Here is a 25,349-nt window from a genome sequence, read left to right as displayed (position 1 = left end):
GAGCTGGATTCTGACAGTCTTAATACTGTTTTTAGCTTTTGCTTTACAGATACCCTTATGTCCAAAGAGTAAATGCATTAAAAATTTTAAAAACCACACACACATGCAGAGAACTGTTTTAATTAGGTACTGAAGACTTTTCTGAGTACTTGTTTTAGAAAATACTCTTCTTTTACTTTCTGTAGTCTCAACATATAGGGTCCCTTGGGGATAATTTCTGAAATTCTTTTTGTGAGGTAACTTTGTTTTTCTTGTTTCTTTATAAATTTCTCCACAAAGACACAATTATCTTGGGTCTTCCTAATTCATCCTCTGATTATCCTTTTTTAAAGTTCAACTTAACAACAAATATTGCTCACATGTAAACAGTGATGACAATTTGAGGCCATATAAGCTTGTTTTCTTTTTGAAAAAGAAATTCTAGCTTAAAATTTTATTTTGTACTTGATATTTCAGGTCCTCATCTCACGTCCATATTAGTAGCCCTACAGTGGTCCAAACCGAAATTGGTCACTGGCCCATCTGGAAATATGAGAAAAATTGGGCAACTTTCTCTCAGGAAAACGTACATGTACAAAACCCCGCACCCATTTCAGGGGTTCATAGCTCCTCCGAGCTAACAGGTTAAGATTGCCCTAGGTTATTAATCTTCTCTTCATAAAGACTGAACACTGCTTCTGGGGGTGGAGTGAGGGGAAAGGTAGGGGATTGGGCAACATTCCTGCCCTTTATTCATGAAGAGAAATTATTTTTTAAAAGTAAATACAGTGGTCTAAGTTCCTATTTTATTTTGAAAAGCTGCAGTTTAGGTGCCTAGACCAAAAATGAAAATGACACCACATGTGCAATAGTAATAATGGGTCTAAATTTGCAGTGTCTTTGCTCTCAGAGAGGCTTGCAGAGTTTGGTAAGTGCATGTTGCACCAGGCACCATGGCTTAAGCCTGTAATCCCAGCACTTTGGAAGGCCTGAGTGGGAGGATCACTTGAGCTCAGGAGTTCAAGACCAGCCTGGGTAGCATAATGGAACCCCCATCTCAACAAAAAGGTTTTAAAAAATTAGCCACGTGTAGTAGCATGCACCTGAATAGTCCCAGCTACTCAGGAGGCCAAGGCAGGAGGATTGCTTGAGCCAGGAGGTCAAGGCTACAGTGAGCTGTGATTGGGCCACTGCACTCCAGCCTGGGTGACAGAGTGAGACCCTGTCTCAAAAAAATTTTTAAACAAAATAAATGCATCTTTCGACGCACAAGACATTTAAGCTTAGTTTTTTTCTGCTTTTAGTGGTTTTTAAAACTGTATCAATGTTGTGAGTAAAAGTTATGGGTCATTATTCACTTCTCATTTTCAAAGAACTTCAGTTGAAAAGTGAATTAGCTGAAAAGTTTTGATGGTTGATTTCTTATACAAACAGATTTGCCTAACCAGTCAGTAAAGCAATTCACAAGACTGTCCCTGAGTTTTATTAGCCTTGCTTGCTTATTTCCCCAAATCTTAGATGAAAAATACTTGAATATTCACTAGGCCTAGTAGAAAGAAAAGACATTTTCTCATTGTCTGAGGTGGATGGAGCAGTTGTTTAGATTTGGAAATCAGTTATTGCAAGAGCTCTCGCAACAAAGCCAGGCTTCATGCCTTGCACTATAATTATGTTTAGAAAATCATTTCATGATCAAGTATTAATTTGTGAAGAAGCTTTTGAAGCAAAAAAAAAAAAAAAAAAGTAGAGCTTTTATGAATTGGAGGAATTTATGTTAGACTGTTTAGAGTTGTTTTTTGTTAGGTTAAATTTCCGCCAAGTGTTGATGTCAGTCTGTGTTCTTCACTAACCCTCTCTCCCCATCATTCTCCTTTTTTTCTTTTAAGTGAAAATATCTTGACCCCCAACTTTTGGGGCCCTCAGCCATGGGCATTCCCTAGTTTCCAAACAAACATGGTACCCGTCCCTCATTCCACCCCCACCACCAGAAAACAGTTCTGTTTGGTTTATAGGGAGGAAAATGGTTATTATGGAATTAGGTATGCTAGTTATTGAATACTTGGAATTATATTGTTTGCTTTTAAAATTACCTTAAGGAAATAACTGTCCGCTTCTAATAATGTTTAGTCGTTTATTTGGTAAGTAATTAAAGCACCATCACTCTCCTGCCCTCGTCTTCAGGTGATAATCTAGACATAGAGGGAGTGAGCCAACAAGTTGCTGTTAGAGTTAACTTGTTCCCTAACCCATCTTGTGAATATCAATGCTAACAACAGTGTCTTGTGTTTTTTTTTCTTTTCTTTTCTTTTTCTTTAAATCAATGTGCTTTTTTCCTATGTGAATAACTATATGTCTAGAAACAGCCATGGAGTGATTTTGCTGTTCTGAATGGGGGAAAGATTAATAGTGACATTTGGAAGGCAAGTATATTGTCAGATCTTAGATCATTTAATATTTTATCCTTTCTGCATGGCTGTGGCTGTATATTTTTCTTCTTTGTGAATATCATGCATTCTGCAGGGACACAGTGATCGGGCTTCTTGCTAGGGGCATTCAGCTCACACTCCTGTTGCCTTTTTTTGGTGTCTCCCATTGTGAATGCCCTAGGTTCCCCGTTGTTTTGTAAGAACAGGAGTTTGCACCAGTCAGCATTCAACAGTCCTTGCATGCCTTTCTCTGCCTAAGCTCACGTACACTCTCTGCCTCTTGCTGGGAAGACGTTTCTCCCCTTTGATATTTGAGGCAATGAATGGACTCCTCCCCCATTGTACATTAACAAGGTTCTATTTTCCTCTAGGATTTGCATGCAGCCACTGTTAACCCGGACCCCAGTTTAAAAGAGTTTGAAGGAGCAACCCTACGCTATGCATCTTTGAAACTCAGGTAGGACATTAGTAGGATCGACCTGCTGTCAATGTATGGCTTTGTGCAGATAGTTTGCAATAGAATTCTAAGTCCACTTTTCTGTTTTTCTGCCTAGAAATGCCCCACACCCTGATGATGATGATTCTTGTAGTATCAACAGTGACCCAGAAGCCAAGGTTTGTAAAGACTTGCTTTCAGCCACCAGGTTATATTCTTAGATCCAAATAATGACTTTGGATCATTGTCCAGTTTTTACAAACCATCAACCCAGAGCCATTTAATAAGTAATTATCCCTCAATTTTCTCTTTCCTAATCTCCCTGACACTTGAAGAAAATCCCTAGGCTAAGTTAGGTTTGTGGGGATTTCTAGAACCATCAAGACTCTGCCTGTATCTCACTACGTCAGCTCTTTGCACAATGTAATAAATTACCATTATTGTTCAAATGGGTGGGCTTTAGAAGTCTTTAAAGATACACCAGGCTCTGCCTTGCAAAGCAATGGGAGAGGAAGCTAAACAGGTAGGGTATGAGACCCCTCCCACCTACCGCCACCAGAGCAGCCTCATATCTGTGCAAGGTGAAATCTCTTTGCCATTCCTGTCATAAACACAGATTGGATAATTAGGTTTTATGATGGAAAACTGGGGGCAGTTGGGGCAAACTTGTGTCCATTTTGTTTCTGGACTTCTGGTAGGTTGCTAACAGAGCCAGCTTTCTGGGCATGTGGCCAGTGCAGCTGCACAGGCCCCACAATGAGAAGGCCCCTGTGTGTGGGGATGAATGCTTCAAGGTTGCTGTCAGGAAATTCTTAATCTTTGAATTTGTATCTTATAAGTCAAGTCCAATGGAATGTCCATGAGAGGGCTGGGCTTTGGATTGCACACAGTCCTGCCACCTCCCAGCGTCCCCGTGCGGTTCTCACCTTCTGGCCCCCCGGCGTCTCAGGCCCTGCCAGACCTCCCTATCTCCCTCCCTACGTAGAGACTTCTACTGCCCTCTACCGCGGAAGAGACGTGGGTGTGAGCACGGGAGGGTTGGGGTCAAGTGCACACTCCCTGGGTATCTTGGGATTGGAGCGTGGTGGTGACCAGCCCAGTCTGGGCTGGCAACACTGCTGTGTGTTCCACAGGCGACTTAGTGGGGGTGAGCCTCTTGCCTACCCGCAGTCCAGGCACCTAGCATGTCCCAACACTGATGTTGCAATACATTTATGGCCCACCCATCTGCTGTGGGTTGAGATTGTGGGCCCATGGGAAGAGAGGATTCCTGGCTTGATTTCCCCGCCCCTGGTCAGTGCATGGTGCATCTGTCCAGCAGCTGATGGGAGAGGGGACCCAGAAGCCAATGGTCTGTGTGCATGTACCAAGATATGGACAGGGCCCTGAGTGTTTGTAAGGGTTTGCACTTATAAGTATCCCCATGCCTGAGGGATTGTAACATTAAATAGCAATTAAAAAACACATTAACGGCCAGGTGTGGTGCCTCACGCCTGTAATCCCAGCACTTTTGGAGGCCGAGGGCGGCGGATCACCTGAGGTCAGGAGTTCAAGCCCAGACTGGCCAACATGGTGAAACCCTGTCTCTACTAAAAATACAAAAATTAGCCAGGCTTGTTGGCACATGCCTGTAATCCCAGCTACTCAGCAGGCTGAGGCAGGAGAATCACTTGAACCCAGGAGGCAGAGGTTGCAGTGAGCTGAGATCGCGCCACTGCACTCCAGCCTGGGTGACAGAGCGAGACTCCATCTCAAAACAGAACAAAACAAAACATCTTAACAAGCCAAGAGAAAGCATACGGAAGAAAGGAAAAACCTTTATGTTTTAGTATTGTTTATAGCGTCTTCCCCCTGCTTTTTGAACAGGGGCGGGGGCTTGCATTTTCGTTTTGCATTTTTCATTTACAAGTTATGCACCTGATCTTCTGGTGCTAACAACCATGGAATTCCACCTTGTCTACTTCAGCACCTTCCCCTCCCCTCCCCTTCACCCTCCTGTGCCATGGAGGGAGAAAGAATCTTCCCAGATTCTTTTTTATTTGTTCTGAATCCCAAAGCAGATCTGTGTCTACAAATAACATCGCAAATGGGTTTTCTTAGTAGCACTTAAGAGGGGAACACCATACAGGTTCAAAACCTTGACTCCTTTGCCAGAAACTGCCATATTGCCAGTTGGTTCTGTAAGTATCTTAGGGCTTGCAGTGAAATCTGTGCTGCTTCTGGTCAAGTCAGCTTTGTTCTGAGCACAGCCAGTAATATCATGGCCACTCTAGAGCCAGTGGCATTCTGAACAAGTCCTTGGGCTGCTTCTAACATTGCTGGTCTTTAAAGATAAATTTTATGGTAAGGAACGCAGGTTGCGAACAATTTGCTTTGCTACTTGATGTTTTACAAATTCTATCAGCAAAGGCTGGAAGAGGAGCAGTGAATATCTCTGTCCACCACTAAGGGCTGGGGCAGTGATGTATGTGGAGCCAGGGTGTGAAACTGACAAGAGGGAAAGCATGGAATGGAGATGGAATTGTAATAGGAATAGGAGGACCGGTTCCATTAAATCCAAGTCAGTGGGTTGGGCTTTCTCTTTTTCCCTTCCGGCTGTGTTGCTTACTGAATTCTTTATCTGCCACCTTTTTATTGCCAGCATGTCTATTTCAATGCCTGTTATGAGTCTGTTCATGTTAATAAGGAAGCTCAGCTTTGTCTTACATTCCTAAAGCTGTGCTTAGTTTTAAACAACAACGAAAAATACATGCATTGTATTATTTATCTGTGTCTTACTTTGTTCCATAGAAGATGTGAGGAGACTTCTAAGAACAAACACTTAAAAAAAAAAAAAAAGGGCACAGAAAATATAAGAGAATAATCAGTGCATCAGTCTGGGCTGGAATAATATAGAGAGTAAGGAAAGATCAGCCTGGGGAGAATGAAAAACCTACAGCTTTTCAGATCTCAAGATTTGCACAGCTGCTAACATGGACCTGCAGGTGGGGTTTTCTGTGTGTGCCTCCTGGTGATTATTTAACCTGAGGATTCTTAGCATGAATGGAATGAATGCCTAGAAGGGCTCATCAGAATCTTGAAAGGACTTTTGCAAGCTGGTACAGTGGCTTACGCCTGTAATCTCAGCACTTCGAGAGCCCAGGAGTTTGAGACCAGCCTAGCAACATAGTGAGACCTTGTCGCTACAAAAAAATAAAAAATAGCTGGGTGTGATGTCCCATGCCTGTGATTCCAGCTACCTGGGAGACCGAGGTGGGAGGAGCCTGGGAGGTAAAGGCCGCAGTGAGCTATAATTGTGGCACTGCTGTCCATGAGAAGTCCATGAGTTCAGAGCTGACTTCAGTGAAGACACATTGGAGGAACTTCCGTCCCCTATCGGAGTCATTCCTGCCTGTTTTGTGTTGCCTGGGGGCCAGAGCCAGCACCTCAGAGGGAGGAGTGGCAAGACCTAGGCTTTCTGGATGTTCCAGTGCCTTTGTAGAATAAGTTACTCACCTTACATGAGCCTTTACATTCTTGCAGTCCACCAAGAACCAGGGAACTAAGTGGTCCCCTCCCCCGAAAAATCCTGACTTTAAAAATAATATTTGGGCTGGGCACAGTGGCTCATGCCTGTAATCCCAGCACTTTGGGAGGGTAAGGCAGGCAGATCAAGAGGTCAAGAGATCGAGACCATCTTGGCTAACACAGTGAAACCCCGTCTCTACTAAAAATACAAAAAATTAGCTGGGCGTGGTGGTGGGCGCCTGTAGGCCCAGGTACTCAGGAGGCTGAGGCAGGAGAATGGCGTCAACCCTGGAGGCGGAGCTTGCAGTGAGCCGAGATTGTGCCACTGCACTCCAGCCCGGGCGACAGAGCGAGACTCCGTCTCAAAAAATAAATAAATAAATAAATAAATAAATAAATAAAAATAATATTTGATATACTATGGAATTCTAAATATAGTCTGTGAGGAATGATTACTTAAAAAGTTATTATAGAAAATATCTTCCTTACTCCCTACTTAAAACTTACATGCTGAAAAAAATAAAAATTATTTTTAGACTGTCAGGATGGGGACACTTCCAAATCCTCTTCAGCTACTACTCTGAATCTGGGCACCTTAATCAGTTATTCAGTGAAACCTCTAAATAGCAATGGCAACACAAAATCACCACAAACACACGCATACGCACGCGCGTGCGTGCGCGCGCACACACACACTTCCCCAAAGAGCAAAGTCTTTTTCTAACTCTGAAAATGTTTTTTGAACCTACCAAAATTTTTATGCAGTAAAGTTTTTGTACTTGATAGCCATATATGTGTGTTTGTTTATAATTCTGAGTTCCCTGTTTAACTTTTTATTTTGAAATAATTACAGATTTGTAGAAAAGTTGTAAATATTGAGTTCTCCTAGACCCCTTCACCTAACTTTCCCTAATATTAACTTCTTCATAATCATGGTACGTCGGTCAAAACTAAGACATTAATATTGATATCATATTATTTGCTATAAACTTTATTCACATTTTCTCATTTTTTCCACTAATAACCTTAATCTGTTCCAGGACCCAGCCTAGGAGACTGTGTTGCATGTAGTGAGCTCTTGAAAAATTATTTCACATGCTCCTCTCTGTAGTCCTCGGCTTGGTCACTCCTAATTCCATGGTAATATTTCATTTAATTAATAGCACCGTAATCTGTCTAGGCACCAGTATCCATAGGAGCAGTTTTTCCCCCACTACAGAGCAGAGCTACAACTTCATAAAAATAGGTGACTTCTTTTTCTTTTAAATTATTGCTTTGGTATAGGTTGCTAAAACTGGTATTACTGGGGCAAAGGCTATCGGTTTTATTGCTTCTGTCACTTACTGCAAAATTACTTTCCAGAAAGCCTGCAGCAGCATATAATCCCATCAGTAATATACTAGAGTACTCCTCTTTGTCCACGTATCAGTTCACTCTAGGCTTTGTCATTTGTATTTATTCATCTTAGTTTATTGTGTGTGAGCTACTACCCCCTAGTTTTAAAATTTCCCCTTATTGGCCCAGTGCGGTGGCTCACGCCTGTAATCCCAGCACTCTGGGAGGCCAAGGCGGGTGGATCACGAGGTCAGGAGATCGAGACCATCCTGGCTAACACGGTGAAACCCCATCTCTACTAAAAATGCAAAAAATTAGCTGGGCGTGGTGGTGGGCGCCTGTAATGCCAGCTACTTGGGAGGCTGAGGCAGGAGAATGGCATGAACCCAGGAGACAGAGCTTGCAGTGGGCTGAGATCGCATCAGCCTGGGCAACAGAGCAAGGACTCTGTTTCAAAAATAAATAAATAAATAATTTCCCCTTATTAAATTATCATAGACACAGGACATTTCCTATGAAACTCTCTTTCTTTCCATTCCTGGCTGTTTTTTCCTCTTATTTTCCTATGCATTTTAAAAGTAAGATTTTTATTCAGAAATAATTTTAGATTTATAGCAAAGTTACAAAGATAGTACAGAGTTCTCATAGCCCCTTCTCCAGATCGCCGTCATGTTGTATCCTAAAGAATCATAGTACAAACAAAGAAATTAACATCAATAGAAAATTATTAATAAACACTGTATTCTGATTTTTAATAAACACTGTATTCTGATTTTACCAGTTTTTCTTCTAATGCCCTTCTCTGTTCCAGGATCTAATCTAGGATGCCATATTGCATTTTAGTCTCTATGCATGCATTCATTCGTTCGTTCATTCATTCATTCATTCGTTCATTTTGAGAGGGAAGCTCACTCTGTCATCCAGGCTGGAGTGCAGTGGTGCGATCTTGGCTCACTGCAACCTCCGCCTTCTGGGTTCAAGTGACTCTCCTGCCCCTGCCCGCCGAGTAGCTGGGATTAGAGGTGTACACCACCACACCCAGCTAATTTTTTTATTTTTAGTAGAGACAGGGTTTCCCCATATTGGCCAGGCTGACCTCGAATTCTGATCTCAAGTGATCTATCCGCCTTGGCCTCTCAAAGTGCTGGGATTACAGGCATGAGCCACTGCACCTGGCCACATTTTTTAAAAAAATTATTTATTTGAGACAGAGTGTCGCTCTTCTTGCCCAGGCTGGAGTGCAGTGGTGCAATCTCAGCTCACTGCAACCTCCGCCTCCTGGTTCAATCGATTCTCCTGCCTCAGCCTCCCAAGTAGCTGGGATTACAGGCATGTGTCACCACACCTGGCTGTGTGTGTGTGTGTTTTCTTTAGTAGAGATGTTGTTTCATCATGTTGGTCACGCTGGTCTTGAACTCCTGACCTCAGGCGATCCCACTGCCTCGGTCTCCCAAAGTGCTGGGATTACAGGCATGAGCCACTGCACCCAGTCCCCTCAACTTCAGAACTATCTGCTTCTGTAATCTTACACATTTTCTTCAGTCAGTTCTTTTTCTATTTTACGCCACTTTTCCATGGAAAATGTTTTAAAACTTTCTATATCCAAGGCTTTTGTAGATGATTGCCCTTCAGGCCGCATTTGTTAAGAAGACAACTCCTTGGCACGTTTTAGGCGGCCAGGTAGCTTGCACTTCTCAATCCCCATCACCCACTGTGCTCATGTTACTTTAATATCTTAGATTTGGAATTTAGCCCTTTTCCCGTGGCACATGGCTGACCAAATTCTTGATTAACATTCAAATAAAAACCAGTTACAATCAAATTGTAGAAAACTTAATGCTTTGAAATATATATACCGTTTTGTCGGAGTTCTTTTCTGTCCTTTGTGTAACTCCGCTCACACTTCTGTAAAGGAGATGTTCTGCCACCTGGTGGACAATATTGAAAATTACATCTTTAAAGAAGAGGGGCTGGGCGCGGTGGCTCATGCTTTAAGTAATCCCAGCACCTAGGAGGCTCAGGCAGGCAGATCTCTGGAGCCCAGGAGTTCGAGACCAGCCTGGGCAACATGGTGAAACCCTGTCTCTACAAAAAATGCAAATATTAGCCTAACGTGGTGGCATGCGTCTGTAGTCCCAGCTACTCGGGAGGCTGAGGTGGGAAAATCACCCGAGCCCAAGGAGGTCGAGGCTACAGTGAGCCATGATCGGCCACTGCACTTCAGCCTGGGTGACAGAGTGAGACCCTGTCTCTAAAAAAAAGAGGGGCAACATTTCATCTGGAATCAGAATTTCTTTTGCTTGGAAGTAACATTAGAGCCCATCTAATGGGCCTTTATTTTAGAGGTGAGAAAAATGAGTCATAGAGTTATTTGTGATAACAACTAGTTCTTGGTGGAGATGGCATTTGAAGATGGGTCTTCTGGGCCTCTGACCGCTCCATCCTGCTGTCTCTGTCTCAGTGTATAACAAGTCATTTTCAATATATTTGTCAGGAGAGGTTTTTGGTACTGTTTTTAGAATCTTGTTCTTTGAAACACATAATTAAGGAAACGGGTAAGGAAGATTGTGCTGCCCCAGAGATTAAATTTTCTGGGTTTCAGCGTCCTCATCTTTCAAATGAATGTGTCATCAAATTAGAAGTCATTTCAGGTTCTGAGAAAATTTCACATTTCAAATGAAATGTAGTAGCCCTGATCTGTGGCATCTGGAGATGAAATAGTCTGATCTGTATTTAAGTCTGGAGAAGGAAAGAGAGAGCACCATGAACCAGGGCTGGCTCTTCTTTCCTGAACACTCACTGTGTGTGTGCCCTCCCCTCTGCCAGGCACTTACGTGCAATTTTCCTGCAAAAACAAGGCATTATAGTTATGTTTCCATATTGTAGATAAGAAAGCGATGCTTAGAAGACGTCAATTATTTATCACACAGCTAGTAACTAATGGAACAGGGACTCAAACACAGATGCATTTGATTCCAAAGGCCAGGAAAGTGTCACGCCCACCTGTTCCCAGTTATCGCTTCTCTCAGCTTTAAGATCATTTTGGGGCCAGGCGTGGCGGATCACCTGAGGTCAGGATTTCGAGACTAGCCTGGCCAACATGACGGAACTCTTGTACCTACTAAAGACACAAAAATTAGCTGGGCGTGGTGGCACATGCCTGTCATCCCAGCTGCTCGGGAGGCTGAGGCAGGAGAATTGCTTGACCCTGGCAGGCGGAGGCAGAGGTTGCAGTGAACCAAGATCGCGCCACCGCATGCCAGCCTGGGCAACAGAGCAAGACTCCATCTCAAAAAGAAAAAAATCATTTTGGCAATTTGGGATTGGAGTAGCAGAGTTGTTGGAGGTGGGAATGGGTGAAGGAATTGGAAGATCAGTGCTTGAGGACAGACTCCTTCTCACCCTCATCCAGACTTGTGGTCCAATCCTTTGCAAGTGCTTTTCACACGTTACTGTACCTGTGGGCAAATTCTGATTCATTTGCTCTGGGGTGGGACATGAAATTGCATTTCTGTTAAGTTTGCAGGTGATACCAATACTGCCAGTCTACAAACAACACGGAGTAATAACATTATACAGTTGGAAACATGATAAAAAGAAGGCACCAATTTTGTGCAGCTTCTGCAGGGAAGTAGACATAGTCTTTCTATGCAGTATCTTCTAGTTCTTTTATGGCCATTTGCAACCAGTTCGCAGCTGCTCAGGAACTTTTTTTATTGGCACTGGATTTTGTGAAAGCTTTGTGTGCCTCCTTACTCTTTTGTTATAACTTACCTCAGATGGAGAGGAAGAGGAAGGAGATGAAACAAACCATTGGGTAGTAGGTTTGACGGAGCTTTCTGAACTGAATGGCGAATGGACATGAGATTCCAATATTCATCTGTGAGCTTTATTTATCTGTGCCCTCCCTTGGTTCCTATTAGCATAGATTTTCATGAAGTAATTATATTAGCAGCTACTGACTAGATTAGCACTAATAGATAAGCAGGAAGTAGTAGGGAAGTACCTTTTCTCATTCAGATTTATTTCTGGTCTGTGTAGCAAATTCATTGTCATTACTTAGCATTTATATGGGATTTTACAGCTGCATGTAGTTCTTATAATTGATTTTTATTCACGTGGTACAGGTTTCTTTCAGAAATCCTGATCTGTGTGGAAGTTTGGGTTTGATTTGCACTGTTGATTCATTCATTGAGTCAGAGACGTTTATTGAATGCTAAGTGCGAAAGGAGCATACATACTTAATGTATGGTGTGGTTAAGAGCATGGACTCTGGACCCAGACTGCCCGGGTTTAAAGCCAGGCTCTGCTGCTTACCAGCTGGATGACCTTGGGCAAGTTACCTACCCCCTCTGTGCCTCAGTTTCTTCATCTGCAAAATGAGGGTAATGATGGAGCCAACCTCACATGGCTGTTACAAACATTGAATTGACATACTATAAACACTATAAATATACATGTAAAGGTCTTGGAACAGTCCTTAGCACATAATAAGCATTCTTTATGCATTCGCCATTATACTGTTCCTACTACAAGAAGGAATGGATATGGCCCCTGCCTTCAAGTAATGGAGAAGAAACAAGCAAATTCAATGCACTGTACCAGGAGCTGAGCTACTGAGTCACAAATGGGGGTTGTTCCGGGGGCATATTCCATGGCTGGTTGAAAGGGGTGGCTCGGGTGGTTTCCCAGAAGGAGACGATACCTTAGCTAATAAGTATATTTGAATTGTCACTGGAGTTAGTGATTCCCTCTCCCCCCGCCACCATACTTTTCAAAAAATGTAAGTGTGGAAGCTTTGAAAATGATTTGATATGTAAATTTGTGTTCGTTTTCAGCAAATGCTTTTAGGAACAGATCTGTTAAGATGAGGTCCATCTGTATTTGCCCAATACTGTGGATAACATTGTTTCTGTTATCTGTTCCTGCGTGCTATGTAGCAAACTGCACCAAAACTTCGTAGCTTAAAACAATTATTTATTTTGCTCAGGATTTAGTGGGTTCCAGAGTCTGGGGAGGGTTTGGCGGTGCAGTTCCTGCCTGATCCACATGGGGGCGGCCGGAGCTGGAGGATCCTCTTCAAAGATGGCTTCTTCTCCAACCTGCTTCCTGGCTCAGTGCTCCTCCTCACGTCCTCCAGGGCCTCTCCATGTGGCTTGGTCTTCTCATGGTGTGGTCTCTGGGTAGGCAGTTGTACTTTTTACCTGGTGTCCAGCTTCTAAGAAGCAGGAAGGTGAAGCCACCAGGTGAGGAAAGGCTCTTCTTGGCAATGGCAGCGCGTCACTTCCACCGTATTCTGTTGTTCAGAGTCGTCAGACTCCACCTCTTGATGAGACGTGGCAAGTTCACGTTACAAGGAGCGCATAGGACGGGAGGTTTTAATGCAGCCATCTTTGGGAGGTACAATCTGCCAAACATGTCATTCCCACATTTCAGTCATTCAAAATTAGTGCCTTCAGTACAGGGCAGAAAATAGCAACATGGCTGAATCACGAAACCAAGGTCCAGAGCCAGTGATGGATATATCAAGTCCTGGCTGAATGAGATTCAGCCTCTCATGCATGGCTTTTAGGTTGGCATTCACAAGGGGAAAATAAGGATCATCTCATTCCAGCCTTAGGAAAAGCAGAAGGCACAGAGAAAGTAACCTGCCCAAGCTTGCATAGCTGGTCATGGCAGAGCAGAACCCGAAGCCAGGCTCCCTGACCCTTGTCCATCCTGCTTTTCCATTGAGTGGTGCAGACACTCACTGCCATTGGCCTTGGCTGCTCATTTTGCCTCCTATCCCGGAGGACGGCTTTTGTGTTTCTAAAACTGTTTTCCTCCCTTTATTTGCCAACTCGGCCAAGCATAATGCCGTGTTCCTGGCAGAAGCACGGTGTTATTTCCCTTATTAACTTCTGGTCACTACACTTGCCTGAATGAGCGGTCGAGGAATTGGCAGCCGTGTGTGAGTCCCCAAGTTTTGAAGGGTGCTGTTGAAACAAGATGCATTGTTGTCTAACTCTTGGCAGCTGCGCCCTCTGATGGGCAGATGCCTGGAAAAGCTAATGAAGGAAAGGCAGACTTCCCTCTTCCCCTGAAGGAATGCGGTAGGAAACAGGTGAGGAAATGGGCACCAGCCAGCCGCGGTGGCAGCAGCCGCCATCCTGATGGCACCAGAGCGGCAGGTGTGTGAACCTGGCCTGGTGGGTTCTTGGCACAGAATTTTGGGCCATGAATAATCATAGAACTGAACAGCCTCGGGCAGGAGTAGCCACGGGACATCCATTCAGCAGGTCTGGGTGCTCCAGGAAGGCCAGCTGGTCGAGACCTGGGGGTCCTGAAGCTGGCATTCCAAGGCCATCTGGAAAAGAGCCAGCACGTCTCAGAACTTGTTCTCTCAGGCTTGCTGCCTGAGAGCTTAATGCCAGATACTGGTATTTAGATAGTGATGAAAACATTTCTGCTTTATTTGCAGTTTAAAAATTGATGGAGAACTGATGGTTTTTCCTACAGAAGAATTAGATTAATTCAGATGCTGGCTGGGTGCAGTGGCTCATGCCTGTAATCCCAGCACTTTGGGAGGCCAAGCGGGGTGGATCCTTTGAGCTCAGGAGTTCAAGACCAGCCTGGCCAACATAGTGAGCCCCCTTCTATAAAAAAAAAAAAAAAAAAAAATACAAAATTTAGCTGGATGTGGTAGAATACACCTGTAGTCCCAGCTACTCAGGAGGCTGAAGTGGGAAGACGACTTGAGCCTGGGAGGCAGAGGTTGCAGAGAGCCGAGATTGCGCCACTGCACTCCAGCCTGGCCGACAGAACCAGATCCTATCTCAAAAAATAAGTAAATAAATAATTCAGATGCCAAGCCATTTCTAGCTAAGCCACAGTACTTTGTCACTTATAGGATTCCTATTTAAAATCTCATCCAATTGTGAGGCCCTATAGCTAAGTCACAAAGATCAAGGTCTGAGTTCTCCCTCTGCTTCTGACTCATGCTTATAAGAAAATCATTTCAGTAGTCAGCCTTCCACATTTTCAGACTCTAAACTGACACCAAGAGTGGCAGCTCTCAACAGCAGTCTGCAGTAGATTCATCTGTTCACTCGGCATGTATGTATTCAATAGCTAGTACATACATAGCAGGGTGGTAGATCAGTCAGACTGGGGAAGGAAACAAAATAATGCAGCAGAGACAATGCTAATATCATTTAAGAATGACAATTACAGTGCTGCTGGAATTGAAGAAGTAGCTTGCAACTGCACCGCAAGTTGGATTTCTGTTGCTTCATGTTGAAGCAGTTCGGTTAGATGAGTTCGCTAAGCCCTAACACATAAATAATTTCACTTAGCTTTAGGAGACCTTCAGACTAATGATCGCTTCATGAAAGGTGTATTTAGTTGTTGAATCCACACATTCCTACCCCAGATCTCTAGCCAGACATGCTTAGTTCCCCCTCTGTTGTTGGCACCAATAGGATATGTGTCCCTTTCGATCCATGATGGTCTCATTCTCTTGACAGACACGCTGCTCAGGAAGGGGCAGAAAGGTCTCCACCAGGGTCCCACTTTTCTGCCCCAGCCACGTTACCAATGGTCAGGTTGAACTGCAAGCGACCCTTGTCTCTAGCAAAGCTGGAAAATGGACCCGTGTAAATGACACATGGAACCCAGAGCCGAAAGCATGTGATTTCTCAAGAAGTGCTTCTCCTGAGAGCCATGCTTTTTTCAGTTACGAGCTCAGATGAGATTGCAACCTAGAGCGTATTTGTAGAAAGTACTTAGTTTTTTTCTCCTCTTCACCAATGCAATGGGCCAGTGTCACTAAATAAATAAAGCAAAATGCTACATCAGGCTCATCTCTTCTCTTCAGATATTCTTATGCATCTCACCGTGTTTTGGTTGAGAGCTAGAAACAATGGAATGAATGGGCATCCAGTGTCGACCTTCATCATTTGGCAAGAGTAGAGGATGGATGGAGAAGGAAATGAACATTTCTTCAGGTCCAGCCGTGTGCTGTTCGCTCTGCATGCATCTGTCTGATTCTCAGAACCACCACGCAGGGGAGATGAAGTTATTATTCCCATTGTACAAACGAAGAAACTGGGATTCCGAGAACCTAAACAACTTCCTTAAAATCACACATATATTATGTGGGTGAACTGAAATTTGAACCCAAGGAGGCAGGCTCTAAAGCCTGTGTTCTTCCCCGTAGTACAATAATGATTATGTTAGCCGACGTTCATAGAGCATTTAGTATGTATGGGCACAAATACAAAAAGGTGGTGTGAGGCCATTATGGACAAGTTCAGTTTTCTGTCTTTCAGTTTTATCAGCACTTCTGGAAATGCTGCCACGAGCCTCACAGTGCTCTGTTCTCCCACAAGCCTTGTGAGGGTCTCTTATTTTGAGTTGAGGGAGCTGAGGCACAGAGGGTTCGGTGGCTTGATCACAGTTCCACTGCTAAATGGCAGAGCTGAGGTTTGAACCCAGGCAGTCTGGTTCCAGAGCCCAAGCTTTTCATTGCTGGGCTACCCTTCCTCTCAGTGTAGGTCATCCCGTCCCTGGCCTTGTTTTTTGTTTTGTGTTTATGAGATGGAGTTTTGCTGTTTTTGCCCAGGCTGTAGTGCAATGGCGTGATCTCGGCTCACAGCAACCTCCACCTCCCAGATTCAAGTGATTCTCCTGCCTCAGCCTCCTGACTAGCTGGGATAACAGGTGCATGCCACCATGCCCAGCTAATTTTATATTTTTAGTAGAGATGAAGTTTCACCATGTTGGCCAGGCTGGTCTCGAACCACTGACCTCAGGTGATCCACCCACCTCGGCCTCCCAAAGTGCTGGGATTACAGGCATGAGCCACTGCGCCCAGCCTGGCCCTGCCCTGCCCTTTAAAGCCTGCATTTGGTTTGGTCCCCTGATTCCCTGTGGGGTTGTTGTGGTGGGAGTTCTGTTCCTTAAGCTCAGGTTCACCTAAAGACATGTAACTGTTTTAAAAATGGAGAGGTAAGAGAAAATACAGTTTTGTGTATGTGTGTGGTTTGTGTTTGTGTGTTTGTTATTAGTCTGTTCTGATGCTGCTAATAAAGACATACACGAGACTGGGTAATTTATAAAGAAAAAGAAGTTTAATGGACTCACTGTTCCACATGGCTGGGGAGACCTCACAATGATGGCAGAAGGCGAAAGGCACATCTTACATGGCAGCAGGAAAGAGAGAGGGTGTGCAGGGGAACTTCCTTTATAAAACCATCAGATCTCGTGAAACTTACTCACTATCATGAGAACAGCGTGGGAAAGATCCACCCCCATGATTCAGTTACCTCCCACCATGTCCCTCCCATGATACGTGGGAATTATGGGAGCTACAATTCAAGATGAGATTTGGGTGGGGACACAGCCAAACCATATTAATGACATACCCGAGCAGTTGATTCCCAGTGAATGACAAAAGAGGAAAAAACAGCCAGAGAATCTTTGTCACCAATGCAGGGCCGTGGTCCAAGTGGAAAGATGATGAAGCAGGAGCAGTAATACCTGGGTTCTAGCCCCCTACTGTCAGCAATGAGCCGTGTGGCTAAACCTCTCTGGACTTCGCTTCTCTCATCTGTAAAATGGGATGACGCTATTGCCTAGTCTGGGAACCTCACAGTGTTGCTGCGAAGATGAAACAAGACGTGTTGTAGAGATGCTTTGATAATCTACAGCCTACTCTAAACATCAAGTATAATTTTTGTCTTCCAAAACTGTCCTCAAAATATTTTCATGTAATGGGTCCCAGCAGTCCTGCCAGTCGGGGTGAGTTAGCCGTTTGGGCGGCTGTGTGGACAGAGTCACCTAGAGGCAATGTGGGGCTTAGCCCAGTCCCAAGTGTGTACCATTTCTAAGGCCACCTCATTCTCTGAGCCTGGGAATCATGATGTTAGCAGTGTTTTACAGTATGTCATAGCTTAAATTAAGCAGCATGGATTTCTTTTTTTCCAGAGAAATTTAAAGTGGGAAATGTCTGGCAATAAACTGGTTATTAATGAGGATGCATTAAAATGTAGATAGCACCTGATGACGTGAGAAATGCACCTGATGATGTGAGAAAGTTTTCATGTAACTTCCAGATAGGTGACCATGAGGACATGTGTAAAGAAGTTCCTATATGTTAATGGGGGTGTTTGTCGCCTCCTCTTATAGACAAAACAAGCCTTAAAACAATTTTTCACTGGTTATATTTAGTAAGTGCATGTGCGTGCCTGTGTAGATTTTTTACTTAACGTAGAATGAATTACTGTCCCTTTTTCTTTACTCTGGAGCACATTTACGTAAAGCACTTGCCAGTTCAGACTTATTTAGTGGTTCAGCCACAATGGAAAGGGTGCCTCTTGAGTTTATCTTACCAGCCTTCCTTTCCTTGTACCCCTGGTGAAAGCCCAGTCTGTTCTCAACCTCCAGAGGCCTGCTTGAAAAGACTTCAGCTTTAGTCACAGGGGTTTTATACTAGCTAAAAAAGAAAAAGAAAAAGAAACTCACCTCAAGGCTCTATATAAATGTAAAAATGGAAATTGCAGCCAGGCATGGTGGCTTATGCCTGTAATCCCAGCACTCTGGGAGGCCGAGGTGGGAGCATTGCTTGAGCCCAGGAGTTTGAGACCTGCCTGAACATAGTGAGACCCTGTCTCTGTTAAAAAAAAAAAAAAAAAACAAAAAAAAAACAGAGAGAAAAAATAAAAGAAGGAAGGAAGGAGGGAGGGAGGGAGGGAGGAAGGAAGGAAGTCGTCCGAAAGAAGGAATGAAGGAAGGAAAAAGAAAGAAAGCTGCCCCCATTTTACAGGAAAACATAGCTCCTTTGCATGCTCCTTGAGTTCCTCTGCTGCTTCTCCCCCCAGTGTTCGTGTTGTTATTGAGAGAGTGACAAGGACTGCCAAAAATGGGGATTGCCACAGAATCTGGCCTGCTGCCATTAACGGCATTAAAGCACTCTTACTGTCCAAGAGATAGGCTGTGGGTAAATAGTGTAGTGCCTATAAAACATTTTCCCCCAAATCTTTTAACTTAAAAAGTTAATACTGGGGACAAAATTGACACAGATAGCTCAGAGGTTCCCCAGTGGCACTCAAGCATGTGTTGGTGTGGCATTGCCTGCAAAACACCTTCACATTCCTATGGAGTTCCTTGTGGGCCTCTCTCTTTGAAAGATGTCTGTAGAGATGAGCTTGGCCAGTGCTCAGTAACTGTGTACTAGCCAGTGTGGGGATGTGCTAGTTCAAGCTAGTCCCTTTCCCACTAGATTAAGCTGCATAGAATTATGATAGAGTGGTTTGGCCAGTACTGGGATACGTCACATTGTAAATAAGTGAAAATATTCATAATATTGTGCTCTGTTTTATGTGCTAAAGTGTGAACTGCCATCCTCTCCTTCAAAAGCAACGTGAGAAATGGGAAGCTGTATTGCATTGTCATGGAATAAGTTTCACAGAGATTGCGTTTTGCATGTGGAATTATAACCTAGATACAGAATAAACCTGAGTCTCTGGTCCATTCATCTCTGTTAAAACAAGAAGGTTCATAGGGAGAGTTAACTGATCACTCTGTTTTTAAACCTTTGCCCTGTGGATAAAAAGCACACAGCACCCTTGGTAGAGGATTCCTTGTTTTTAACATCTCTTTTTCTTAAGAAGTTCACCATTACTGTTCTGCAAATACTCCTCATCATTCCAAAGCTTCTACTTCTTTGATATCCTGTAGAAGGGCAACTCTTGGTTGATATTTTCCCAACTCATTCAAATACTTTAAGATAACCCATTCCTTCTCTGATAAAATTGATCTCGACTCCCTCTACCTTTATAATTCACAGAACTCATGTTGCTTTAATTATTTTTGGTGTTTTTTTCTCTGGATAGTCTAAATTTTCTCATTGGATGAAAAAAATTCATTGAGAGATCTTAAGTACTGGTTATCTGCTTAGCACTTACCTAGGTATTGTGGGATATGAAAAAAATACACATGGGGACCCTGACCTCAGTGGCTTGTCAGGGGACCGTAGCAGGTGGTGGGATGAGTACTGTGGACAGAGGACCCCACTGTTCACCCATCTCTGCTGCTTCCAGCCCGGGAGACCTTGGGCAAGTCACTTCCCTTTCTTTGATGGGCCTCATCCATCAAGCTGAAGACAAGAAATCTTGGAGTTCAGCTCTAAAAGCCAGGTTCTGGGGCTAGCTGGGGAGCTGGAGTTCACTTAGAGAATAGCAGAATATGAAGGTGAAGAGATGAGCTACCATCTGCAGTTGGAGTTCAGATTTGGGATCAATAAACTTCTGCAGGGCCTCAAATCACTAGACCCACCCCAGGTCCATTCAGAAGACAGTCCCAGTTGTCCCACAGGTGGCAGTAATGAGCCGCAGTCAACACAGCACAGGAGTTGCCGCCCTGACTTGACCCTGAGTGAGAGCCCTGGCCACTTGAGGAAGCCTGCAGAAGTCTGCGGTGCAGCAGAGCCCAGGGACGTGGTATCATGGCCTGCAGGCTGTGTAGGCTGCATGATACGAAGTCCTCCCCTCTTCCCTCTGACCTTCCCCACCACAGACTCCACACTCAGGTCTCCCGTTCACTGCATACTTCTGCCCCGTCACCATCTCAAGGCTTCACAACAGGATCTCACCTGCGGTTGCTTCTCTTGGAATTTTGGGAATCTGTTGCCTCTCAACATCCTCTGGGTCCCTCCTTGTTTTTGTGTGATCACCAGGGTCGGTCGGTCATGCTCGCTCTCAGAATAGTTTCTAGTTTCTGGAGCTCCTGGGCTTCCTTCAGTTTCTCCCTGTCTGTCTTTCCTGGTGGCCACATACACACAGGGTAAGACATGATTGCACAGAGACACGGGTATGTTACCTACTTGGAACAAAATCCAACCACATAAGTCTACATGGGCCAAATTGTTTCTTTCAAAGGGAAACATATCTTCTTGCATTTTGAAAATCGCAGCTCAGCCAATACTGAGGAACAGTTGCCAATCTCCATGTGCAGAACGGGTGGGAAGTGACTATCTTAGGAACATGACACATGTTTCTGGAACAGGCTTGCCAATGACAGCATCCACTTTTTGCCTTCTTGTGAGCAGAAGCCACAAGGGAGCACTTCATTCTGTCTGTCTGTCTGTCTGTCTTCAGGTCTAGCCTGAGAGATGTCTCCTCCTCAGATACCTTCTCAGCTCTGGGGTTAGGTTTCTAGCCTTAATTCCAGTCTGTGGCTGACTGTGGTCTCCTTTTTCATGTCTCAGCTCTGTGCACATACATTCCTCCCCGTAGGAATTCATCATATCTAATTTACAGCAAATTATTTAGAACAACTACCTAAAATGTTTTCTCTTCTGCAATTACCATGCCTATCTTGGCAGAGAGTTTCTTCGTATTTACTTCGCCTTTGCATTACACACTGAGTTCCAGTCCGTCAGGGACCATTTCCCTGAGTGTTGGGCAGTTACCAAAGAAACTCTTTAAAGACAGACTTCACTCACACAGGGCCCAGGACCCTGCAGTGCCAGCACCACTCCCTCAAGGCAGAGCTTCCTTCTTATTAGTCACAACTCTGGCTAATGCTCTCAGGACTTGGATTTACTCATTCGTGAAATGAGGTGGCCGGGTTCCGGGGTCCCAGAGCCCTCGTATTCTGGGTCTCCATGCTGTGGTTAAATGCTCCTCCCCCGAGAGCACAGTGCAGAATCCCAGGAGTCAGCCTGGAGAGCTCAGACTTCATAAATCCTCTCTCTGGGGTTGGGAACAGCTGTGCTTTTAATTGAAGTCTTTGTAGGTCTTTGCACGTTATGAACTCATTGAGTTCATTTCAGACACTTTGCAAAAAGTTGCAGACTTTTCATTTCTTGGTGACTGGTACAGTAAAACCTTTCTTAGAAAACAACAGTGAAAAGTGAAATTAGCCCTGAAGATAGTTATCAGTAACTTTTACTGAGTACCAGGTATTGTTTTAAGGCCAACTTCGCAGGTATAAATTCATTTAACACTCACTAGGATCAGGCTCTGCGCTCCGGGGCTGAGGATACTGCAGACCAAGTCCCTGCCTTTGTGTAACGTACATTCCAGGGTGGGGAGAGAGAAACACACAAGTGGAATAAAAGTACATCAGGTGAAAAGACTTACTATGGAGAAAAACAGCAGGGAAGAGTGTGAGTGAGTGCCAGGAGGAGTAGCAGCTTTAAGTAATCAGGGAGGCTTCCCAGAAGGTGACACTGAGTAGGAGATGAGAGAGGGAAGCAGGTAGATTGGGAGGGTGGGGGGAGCCCATGGTGATGAGTCCTTAGTGGATGAAGGATTGGCCTAGAGGCCACTGTGCCTTTAAGCCAAAGGAATAACCAGTGGGGACAAGAGTCGGATAAAGTGTTTGAGAGGTATTTCACAGCAGGCAATGTCCTGAGTTATCTTTTAGCCCAAACCCTTCTCCCTCCTCAACTGCCCCCTTCCCCTCTCTTGTCAGATGACTAAAATGAGGTCTGAGTAAATCAGATGACATCCTGAAGGTTCTAGTCAGTAGCAGAACTAGGACAAAAACCCAGGGACTCATGGTTTCTAGTGCCTGCAACTCACTACACCAAAATCTAGAAAGCTTAAGAGTAATTAAGCACCGCCCCCCACCCTGCTATCCTATGCCCCTCCATTCTTGCTCTGTGAAGAAGGACAGATACTGCTGATTCTCATCATTTGCGGCAATTGAGTTCTATAAAGTCACCAGCAACACTGAATTAGTGAATACTGAAGCATTGCTCCTAGAGGAAATACAGAGTTAGGTTCCTGCAAGCCTCTGGTCACAACATTTTCATCACCTGATCAGTATCTAGCCTTGTTTTATGTGTTTCCATTTATTTGTTTATCTGTCTGTCTATCTATCTACCTATGTATTTATTTGTTGAGATGGAGTTTCACTCTTGTTGCCCAGGCTGGAGTGCAATGGCGCGATGTCGGCTCACTACAACCCCCGCCTCCTGGGTTCAAGCAATTCTCCTGCCTCAGCCTCCGGAGTAGCTGGGACTACAGGCGTGAGCCACTGCGCCCGGATAATTTTTATTTTTTTGTTTTTTTTATTTTTTTAAGATGGAGTCTCGCTCTGTCACCCAGGCCAGAGTGCAGTGGTGTGATCTTCTCGGCTCCCTGCAAACTCCGCCTCCCAGGTTCACGCCATTCTCCTGCCTCGGCCTCCCAAGTAGCTGGGACTATAGGCGCCTGCCACCATGCCTGGCTAATTTTTTTGTGTGTTTTTAGTAGAGACAGGGTTTCACCGTGTTAGCCAGGATGGTCTCGATCTCCTGACCTCGTGATACGCCCACCTCAGCCTCCCAAAGTGCTGGGATTACAGGTGTGAGCCACCTTGCCTGGCCAATTTTTGTATTTTTAGTAGAGATGGGGTTTCACCATGTTGGCCAGGCTGGTCTCAAACTCCTGACCTCAGGTGGTCCGCCCATCTCAGCGTCCCAAGGTGCTGAGATTACAGGCATGAGCCACCACACCCAGCCCCCTTATTTAGTGTATGTTATTGATCCGTTGACCTTCAACTCATGGCCACCAGCACCATAACTCACCCCTGAATGACTTACCTAACATAAGTATTTCTCCATAAGGCACCTCATAGCCTTCTCGCACTTAAAAGCACTTTAGCACTGTTCTCGGGAGCCATGTTAAACAGCAAAATCACTGCTAAAGGGCACGAAAATGTGAAAAAAGTGGTACTAAATGGATCGCAAAAAGGACACCTCTTTACAGTATGAGAGCTGAAACAAGATAGGGGAATGTCACTTAGCTCAACCTCAGCTAGGAACATGTGCATTGGGCAACTCAAGTGTTTTGCCACCCTGTACATGTCCACAAATGACCACAAAAGCACCAGGAGTATGGACTTTGGGGTTACAAATAAACTTTAGCAAGTAGGTGAACTTGCAGATATGGAATCTGCACATGATGGGGATGGAGTGTATTTGCACTTGAGCTATTCGGAGGAAGGACTTTATTCAAGGCTCAGTGGCATTATTCTGAGTGGACTCATGTACAAAGGCACATTTTAGGGTAGAGAGTACCAAACTAGTTCTGAATTGCCTCAGATTCCGCCTAGGGAGCATGCTTACGGCAAACAGTTGTTAAAAACCATACACTTGTTTATTTATTTGAGAATTGCATTTTCCATATTGCAAATATACCTGTTACTATTTGAGACTGAACTATGTAACTTCACCATTGGCCCACAGCGTCCCAGCTCTGACCTCCCAGACTGGCGGGTACAGCCTGCCTGCTGACTGCAGGCTGTCTCTGCTCCTTTCTTAGGATCAGCGTCTTCCCTAGAGCTCACGTGGCCTAGAGCTCATTTCCCAGCGAAATGCAATGTTCCACTTCATGTGCACAGTTTGGTGTGCATTCCGATTTTCCTCTGTGCTTACTCTGCAAATAACGTTTCTCAGCTTTGCAGTAGCAGAAACGTAATCTGTAGTGTAAATCAGCCATGCGGACCTCAGGACTTGCTTTCCAATCTTTTCCAAGACTCCTGCAGGGGAAAACTAAAATACCACTCACACTTTCAGGGAGTAAGAATGGTTTCCCAGTAGCGCAGACATCTGCTGCGTATCAGCAGGAATAGAAGCGGGATTCTGCCAGCCGAGCTTCTTGGCCTCGACTTCCATGGGCCCTTACTCAGACTCCGAGAAGGTGGGATGTGAATCGCATGTTTACTGCCACACACTCAGATTTGCTTGGCATTTGAGCATCTCCAGCAGCAGATTTGATGAAGTTCCCTTTTGTGTAACGTGTTCACTGTTCCACCAGGGGAATTTCCACAGTCACTCTCAGAGCATTCTTAGAGATACTTTTGCAATAACTGAGCTGTCCTTTTTTTTTTTTTTTTTTTTTTATGAGAAGGAATCTTGCTCTGTCAGCCAGGCTGGAGTACAGTGGCACGATCTCAGCTCACTGCAACCTCTGCCTCCCGGGTTCAAGCAGTTCTCCTGCTGCAGCCTCCTGAGTATCTGGGATTACAGGTGCCTGCCACCACACCCAGCTAATTTTTGTATTTTTAGTAGAGACGGAGTTACACCATGTTGGCCAGGCTGGTCTCGAACTCCTGACCTGGTGATCCGCCCGCCTTGGCCTCCCAAAGTGCTGGGATTACAGGCGTGAGCCACCGTGCCCAGCCATTGAGCTGTCTTTGTAGGCCTTAGGCTGCGGTGGGTTAGGGGTGTCTAAGAAGCATTGTGATTGGGAGTGTGGCTATGGGGATTTGACAGCAGCCCTATGTCAGACTGCCAGGGGTTGGATTTAAGATGTCTCTTCCACAGGTTCCCATCCCATTCTTCCATAAGACAATCTCTATTTCCTATTAAATAAAAAAGAGTATTTTGCAAAAGCATTTGACTTTTTGAACAAACTAAATATTATTGCGTTCTGTGCTTGTCCCGTATCGCTGAGTGCAGGAATAGTCCAAACCATACTCTCCAAAGCTTCTGCAGGCCTGTTCCATGTCTAGCCGGTCCGATTTAATGAGCAGGCCTTTGCAGCATCCCAGTGCTCTGAAGCTCAAAGTCTGTGTAGGGGCAGAGGGAGGAGGGAGGTGATGTCATGACAATGAGTTATCTAGATCCCACTGGTACCTAGAGAAGAAATTAGCACAAAGCTCTGCATGGAGGCTCGGCTCCAGCACAGGAATCC

General features: G+C 44.6%; 1 protein-coding gene across 38 annotated transcripts in view; it reads left to right on the top strand.

Moving 5' to 3' along the window:
* APBB2 (amyloid beta precursor protein binding family B member 2) overlaps window positions 1-25,349 on the top strand; it is a 401,712-nt gene that overhangs the window by 277,474 nt on the left and 98,889 nt on the right. For 25 of the 38 annotated variants that reach the window (XM_063808776.1, XM_063808767.1, XM_063808773.1 and 22 more), the window contains 2 exons: window positions 2,777-2,862; window positions 2,960-3,020. In XM_063808776.1, coding sequence (XP_063664846.1) covers window positions 2,777-2,862; window positions 2,960-3,020 — 147 coding nt within the window. Of the gene's footprint in view, window positions 1-2,336; window positions 2,400-2,776; window positions 2,863-2,959; window positions 3,021-25,349 lie in introns of all 38 variants that reach the window. The other 13 variants (XM_063808761.1, XM_054682842.2, XM_009447547.4 and 10 more) reach the window with 1 other exon arrangement.

The sequence above is a fragment of the Pan troglodytes genome, chromosome 3, assembly GCF_028858775.2.
Source record: "Pan troglodytes isolate AG18354 chromosome 3, NHGRI_mPanTro3-v2.0_pri, whole genome shotgun sequence".
NCBI classification, from domain to species: Eukaryota; Metazoa; Chordata; class Mammalia; order Primates; family Hominidae; genus Pan; species Pan troglodytes.
This window is presented reverse-complemented; position numbering and strand designations above follow the sequence as displayed.